The sequence below is a fragment of the Arctopsyche grandis genome, chromosome 1, assembly GCF_051622035.1.
Source record: "Arctopsyche grandis isolate Sample6627 chromosome 1, ASM5162203v2, whole genome shotgun sequence".
Taxonomy (NCBI): Eukaryota; Metazoa; Arthropoda; class Insecta; order Trichoptera; family Hydropsychidae; genus Arctopsyche; species Arctopsyche grandis.
In genome coordinates this window covers 13,303,483-13,311,718 of record NC_135355.1, presented here as the reverse complement: position 1 = coordinate 13,311,718, position 8,236 = coordinate 13,303,483, and the positions used below count along the sequence as shown (strand labels likewise).

General features: G+C 32.5%; 1 protein-coding gene across 1 annotated transcript; it reads left to right on the top strand.

Annotated features, from left to right (window-relative positions):
* Positions 1-1,952: 1,952 nt before the first annotated feature.
* LOC143909553 (uncharacterized) lies at positions 1,953-8,000 on the top strand. The gene is made up of 4 exons (XM_077427599.1): positions 1,953-1,958; positions 3,827-5,017; positions 6,109-6,208; positions 7,862-8,000. The coding sequence occupies exons 1-4, from the start codon at positions 1,953-1,955 to the stop codon at positions 7,981-7,983; spliced, it is 1,419 nt and encodes a 472-aa protein (XP_077283725.1). The 3' UTR covers positions 7,984-8,000.
* Positions 8,001-8,236: the final 236 nt, after the last annotated feature.

Here is an 8,236-nt window from a genome sequence, read left to right as displayed (position 1 = left end):
AAAAAAAATATATTTCTTTACATCGTATGTCCCAGTAGCTAGTTGGGCCTATGTTGGGCTATGTTGCAAAAATTAAATAAGGAGCCCTTGATACTTTTTTTAAATACGAAATTAAATAAGTTTATGTACATATTTGACATTATAAATATTCATATAATAGAGAAAATAATAAAATAATTTAGAAATAAGCTCACCAATTTTGATTTTCTTTCTTTCTTGCTTTCATATTCGCGAAATCACTAATTAAATTTTGAACTTCTAATTTTGCCGCTTGTTTATGTTCAATGGCCAACAATGCAAGATTATTTAGCCTTGATTGTCCGATAGAGTTTCTTCCGTAGTTTTTAATCAATTTTAATTTACTGAAAAATCTTTCAACAATCGCAACTGTTATTGGTAAAGTAAAAAATAATATAAATACGACATAAACGTATTTTGTGATAAATAATTGTGAAAAGTGTCTTATGGTCATGTTTTCAGTGAAATCGTTATTTAATAATGAAATTACTTGAATGAACTGGTCATAAAATTAATCTGAGAAAACTTCTGGATATTTTTTCCTTAATTTTAAACAATTTTCTAAAATATTTTCTTCTGATGAATTCATAATATTGCGAGGTTCAAGAAATAGTTTTTCACTAACTGCATTCCTTGAAAGCGACTTTTAAGTTGAACGATCATCATTTTACTTTTTATTCGGATTGCTTCTTCTCTTTCTTCTTTTTATGTTGATTTTGAATTTATTTCCACTAATGCCTTTATTATATCAGTAAAACGAAGCTTCACTCCTAATACCGATTACTCTAAATGATCAACGAGTAGGATTCAGTTTTTTTAATGAAACTTCTGATTCCGTAGAAGAAGATCCCATATTTTTAAGCTATTGGCAAAAAATATATAGATATTCTAAATAACAACAAAGAATGACGATACTTCATGGCAATTGATAATGCTGTCGTTGATAATTAATTTAAATTATGACGCATTTGGTTGAAAACTTTTTATCCACGCATAACTAGAGGTAGGACCGGAAGCGTGCCGTTCATTGTTAATTGTTCGCCGTGATTTGTTCATTTTATGATGAACCATTTTTTTGCACTCTAGCTTTGTAAATAGACCCAAAACGCCCTGATTCCTGGAAAAAGCACGCTTCCGGTCCTACCTCTAATCATAACACTTGCTCCATCATATCCTTGGCCGTAACATTTTTCAATAGATATATTCATGCATTTTAACAATTCCACTACTTGCTTGCTTATATCTTCTACGGAATGACCGCTTAATTCAAAAAATCCCAAAAATGTTTCACTAACATTGAAGTTTGTGGGTTGTTGATTTTCATCCCGAATATTATTAATGTGTCGTATCCAACATTATGGCATAAAAAGGCGATGAATTAATATTAAGGATTAATTTATCTCCCAACAATTCTATCAACTCATTCTGTATTGTTGGACTAAGATAATTTACTGATCCAGATTGCATATCTATTTGTACTTGCTTCATAAAATCATCGAAATTCGCAATCAATTGAACTTGGGATAAAGAATTTCCATTGTGAGCATCCAAAAGTTTTGCTCTGTTACCTCGAAATCCCATTGAATTTTTGGCTAACATTAATGTTATGCGAAACAGTCGCTCCAAAACCATTTTCCAAAACGAAGTTTCATATCGTATTTGTTCTTCATTTTTACAATTAATGGTCAATTTTTTTTCCACCTGGATAATAATATTTTTTCCTTATTGAGTGTTTAAACATTTGGGCTCCTTGTCGAGTATGGGCCGTGATGCTTTGCATCACTCCGCGCATGGTAGCTAAATATACATATATTTATTTAATGCCAAATGTTTATTATTTTTCGAACTGCGCATTCTTTGTGTCCATGTGAAATCGTACCTGTTATATCATATCATACTTTCCTATTCAATTATTTCAAAAACTAGCATTCAACATGAAGGTATTTTTATAATAGTTCTGATAGATTTTTTGCATATTAAAAATATATCTACAAGATTTTTTTTTTGTTTATGAAATTATTTTTTCAGAGCCCGGGACTCCTCGTAATAAATAGCACAATGGTCCAAACTCAATTAAATTAATAAATTATTCTAAATATCTGTGATTTAATTCTGTCAGAATAGAAACGTGCGCAAATTGGACATACATTTTACATATGTATGTACATAAATACACACATACATATGCACATAAACATATACATGATATTGAAGAACGTTATAAATGCACGTTCGCGTTATCGAATGTCTCGTGAAAGATATTAAATTAATTTATCGACCATATTCTAGTGCAGTTAATGGTTTAATTAAAAGGGGTGGTGGGGTAGTGGCTGTCTCGTTAAATATGTAATATAGTCGATGACCAATAACGTAATAGTAGCAGACCCTCCCCGAACAAGACATTCATAAGTGGACCAGTATATAAGCCGGACTACTGATATCAAACTCAACCAGTCGCTGTCATAAGCCGGTCCGCGCTGGGTATCCACTATTCATCATCCCTCATTCCCATTCAACCGACGCGCCCCACAAATTCGGAAGCGATGGTGAGTCAAACCACCCCACCACCCCGCGTAACAATCCCAAGAGAAAAAATTGTGCGAAAATTTTGTGTTTTCAACATGTGAACAGTGGATATCATACAATAACAAAAATTTTATCTTTTTGCCGGTTAATTTTGCTAAATTTAAGGCATTCAGTGCAATAGTGAATTAAGACAATTTTTATCTGCTGTTTGTGCAATTATATATGGCTATTAACGATAAACAATAAATGGACCAAATTTTTGCATTATTTTTATATTCGGAAATCAAACTTTTTTTTATATATTCTTTGTTTTTACATAATTCCAATAAACTGTGAACTGGTCCATTGTCTTGGCATCAAAAGATAGATATGAGATTTTTTTATATTTAATTTCTTATTTTTGCCAATTCTATAGTCTAAATTTATTTGTGAAACAATTCATTCGATAGTTTTTGAAACAAAAAGTTGCATTTTGTTTGTTATTTTTTATGAACTTCAAAGATTTTTTAATATTTTAAGATTTTTTAATATGATAAAATATATTTCAATTTACTAATCGTTTAATAATACATAAATACATTTTTTAAAACGTGACCATAAAAAATGTGAAACTACACTCCAAATTGACTATCGTAATTTTTTGTGTCAAAATCTTCGAGATTGACCTTAAAAATAAACAAAAGATCTCAATTCAACAATCAAATAATGTTTAAATGAAGTCAATGCTTTCTTAATTCGAAATTTAATTATTTATTGCCATAGTGAAATACGTATCTTGTATATTATGTATGTGTACTTTCACTTAAACTTTGTTCCATAAATTGCGATTCATTTGCAAGTATATCAAAAAATTAGATTTCGAAAAACCCATAACTTATTCATTGAAGTCAATTTGATTTTTAATATTCAAAATATTAAATTGAATCTCAATTCAGTTTAAGAAACTATGAAAATGATACTTCATGCACTATATTTAATAATTTTGACAAGATTCTTCTCACGAGGTCGTTAACTATTTGTACTATCATTAGTGAAAGTACCTATGCGTATTAAAATCTATCATACTTCAGTGAAAGTGCGCTCTTTTATAGATTATCAACGATGATATTCCAGATTGTCTTAAAACGTACATTCGCCACAATCACCGACAGTAAATAGATTGAAATATCGATTGTCAAATGGTGAAGATTCAATAATTAACGAGCCATCTTCATATGAGTAAAACAACATCGTCATTTAATTATAGTTTGTTTTTTAATATTCTCTTCTGCTGTGTTTTCAGTTGAAGCTGGGTTTATTTTTGGTACTGTTAGTGAAGAGTGGAACTGCACATTATGACCCAGACGTAATCTTACCTCATGACTGCAGCAACAGGGCTAATGGTGGAGGTTATGAATATCCAGCACCGGCAATCCAATTGACAACCTCTGGAATCAAGTACGCAGCCGCCCCTAGCGTATCATACGCTGCAGCCCCCAGTGTTTCATATGCCGCAGCCCCCAGTGTATCATATGCTCCAGCCATTTCTGGATACGCTAAAGGAGGTTACTCATCTTCCATTTCGACAGGTGTCAAATATCAATCAGTAGCACCTGTACTGTCAAAATTAACAGTAGCTCAGCCTCTAATATCGGTGGCCCAACCTACAACATACCTGAAACCAAGTCTGACATACTCATCAGTGCCTTCAGTCCATGGTTATTCAACATCTGCTGGTTTATCCAACTACAACTCAGGATACTCTTCTTATTCTCAATCTCCAGTAAAATACGTATCTAGTCCAAGTTTGACATACGCCCAGACTCCAGTCATAGGAAAAATTAGCTCAGCCCCACTTATTACGAAATACGCAGCTCCTGTAGTACAACAGTACTCGGCGCCTATCATTCAAAAATATGTAGCTCCAATTGTACCCAAGTATGCCGCACCAGTCGTATCTCATAGTTATGCTGCAGCTCCGGCTTATATATCTGGTCCAGCTTACAAATCTTCGTCTTACGTATCATCTCCAGCCTACAAAACTGTATCCACTGCTCCATCGTATATATCTTCTCCTGCTTACAATACGGTAGCTGCTCCGGCTTATCAAAACTACATATCGGCTGCTCCAGTGGCTCAAGCTTATTCGGCACCAATCGTAACTAAATATGCTGCTCCTACGTACCAATATTCTGCTCCAGCTTATCAACAATACTCTGCTCCTGCCTACCAACAATACTCGGCTCCTGCCTACCAACAGTACTCTGCCCCTCTCAAAGTTGCCACTCCTGTGTACTCCGCCCCAGCTCCAGCTCTCGTCAAGCAGTACGTGTCAGCACCAGCTCCAATAATCAAACAATACGCTTCTGCAGCCCCAGCTTACATCAAGTCAGCACCAGCTCCAGCATACGTTAGTCAATACGTATCAACTCCAGTAGCCAAGGCTCCTCTGACAATCGTCAAGAATGTACATACCAAGCAGCTTGATTACTATGTAAGTAAAATATTGAATATTCCTTTTCAGATTTTTCTTAAAAGAAAATTTCTGAATTCTTTTCATTTGACATAAATATCTCATTACTATATTTTAAATTCACCACTTCATCTCTACATATATATTTTCTTGGCAGTCATTTTGGTTTCCAATAATAGTGGTAATAAGTCAACTATTTTCCTATACAGTTTAAATTTATATTTTATTGTCAATTCTAAAAGATATCTGATTTCAAAAGTAGTCGTACAAAAAAAAGAAGACAATATTGGTATTTTTTAATCACTTGATAATCCCAAATTTTGAACTAAATTTTACTATACTATTAACACAAGTAAGTATATCGATCATTTTTATTTTTTGAAACAACAACTCATAATATAATTCATGGTATTAATTTAATTTTACTATAAAATATTGTCTATGCAGTATGAATATCAAATTTAATAAAAATCAATGAAAACAGTTATATACATTGTTAGTACATAAGAATCCATAATTTGTTAATAATGAAAATACTAGCCAAATTTCCAAAAAACATCCTGCCAGTTATTTTCTTAACTTTAATGTCAGCAAGATGACTTACTGTTTCTGTTATAGAATTATATCCAAATTAATAGTGGACCTCTTAGTAATCGTCTCAAAATGGTTATTTTGGACGTTGTTTTTGTAGTGGGCGATCAATCTCCATTAATTTTTACACAAAAACATACCAAACTGAAACTTTTATTCATATTACAATCGATAAAGTTTACTGTATTGCATCATAGATCCAACCTTGCTTGTAAAGCTCGGTTAGTAAGGTCAATGTTTCTCGGATAGCGAGTGCATTGCACCAGGCAATTATTGTGAAAACACCATTCATTGCCAATCTCCTCGTGAAGAATTCGAACGGCAACTTCAATGTAGCACCGTGACTTGCGTGACAGCCGACCAGGTCACCCAACACCTGAGGGGCCGACAGCAAGAAGAAGCACCAGGGTTAGGCGGCCAACACTTTCCCTAGTTCTTAATGTCACGCTACTTCTGGTCAATGAAGATGACTATCTGGCGATATATTTCCCCATTCTAATTATTAGCGATTTTTTTTGCAGGATGAGCACCCCAGATACGCGTTTGAGTACTCAGTGAACGACCCTCACACTGGTGATGTCAAACACCAAAAAGAACAGCGTGACGGAGATGTTGTCAAAGGTAATTTAAACATTATTAAGTATATGTATAAGATTTTTTTTTAAATAATGTTGAATTAAATGTGATGAACAACAAAATTCTACGCACTTGTTGACAAGACGCAGGCAGCATTTGGTTATTTTGTAAAACTGATAATAAATCGTGGAGCTTAAACATTGCACAAAATTTCAAAACATTTTGCTGCTAAATAATTTATAATCTCCGGATATATTGATAGTTATTGAAATAATATAAAGGCCCCTTGACTTAAGGTTAAAACCCATTTCAAAATCGGTCTACGATGTAGCTTAAAGTACCATAAGATCAGTGCCTGCCTGAGGGTTTTCAGCACCCCAAGAAAATTTTCACAACCCTCCCCCCTCATTTTTATTAACACATGCCACAATAAAATTCAATATAAATTTAAAATAAAACATCAATTATTATTCTAGGCCATTTAAAGGGGACATTTTGAACATTGTTTGTCAAATTTTATTTTGCTAGTCCATATTACGTCAAAAATCATCTAAAAATATTAGTTTAAATTCAATTTTTAGCCAAAATTATATCGGGTTATCGAAACCCTAGGGTGATTCCACTATGAACAGGGTCAGGGTTGATATAAGCAAAAAAGTAACAGTGCTTTACTTTAAAAATCATTCGTGTTTTCAACATTTTTTTCAATTAATTCTTAAATTTTGCATAAAACTAAACGAGGATAAGTAAATAGCACCCGCTTTCGGAGCTAGCGCCCCGGGCGACCGCCCATACCGTCTAGTCCTTGGGCCGACACCGCATAAGATATTATTTCTAAATTGAAAACTGTAGAACTGTACAGCATAGAAACAAAAATGAAATTTCATGTAGTGCATACAATTATTTAGAGTTTCTTCGACATACAATATCCGTTAAAAAATTATTCCAATTTTATGACCTTCAACTAGAATTGTCTCAAGTTTAGTTTCTGTCCCACAAATAACTATATTTATTCAAAATTATTCATGCAGCTAAAATAACATGGAAATATAGTTATTCAAAATTACCATGCAGCTAAAATAACATGGAAATACAATGAAAAAACTATTTGAGAACAGATAGGCATCTATTAAATGTGTAACTAATTTTTTATAACTTTTAGGAATAACTTAATGTATGTAATATCAAAGAATAAACGGATATATTACATAGTTCGACCAAAAGAATTCGAGCTACATAAATAAATAACACTATCAAACAATCGCAAATTCATAAGCCATTTACATACATACATATGTACATGCAATATACATACATATGTATATTATATAACAAAAAATTTATCAACAGGAACCAAACTAATTCAATGTGTGAACTATTGGTTTCATAGCATAGCAACGATTAACTGTAACTTCGCCTGTGGCGAAATTTGGCAACATATCATTTTTCTTATTTTTTTCGCTCTGGATTTATGTAATATTCATATGTGTATTTATATTGAGTTATTAATCTTTCACTGCTTCAATTAGAACTCGATACATATACTTTTTTCACCAACGTTTCCGGTTAATCAACTTTTTCATATGTAAACGCACGAATGTGTGCCATTTCGTCACGCCTTTTACATTAAAAATTACACACTCGCACACAACCAAACAAAACTTCAAACTTTATCGAAAATATATATATTTTTTTCAGGACAATATTCATTGGTGGAGCCCGACGGATCTGTCCGCACTGTAGACTATGTAGCAGATTGGCAAAGTGGCTTCCATGCGACTGTTAGTAACAGCAAAGATGGAAAAGTATCTGTTCATTGAATAAACGCTTTTCGGATGGATATAATACATTAATATATGTATGTACATATAAATATATATACATAGGTCTATGTATAATATACATATCTAGCATAAAATAAATATATGTAATATATTAATTAAACGCACTGTACTTCAAGTACCTAAATACTCATAGATACATATAGCCATCAACCTGAAATGTTACCATTTTATAAATAATATATATAAATTAAATAATTACGTGTTATAATAGATATAAAAAATACTTTTA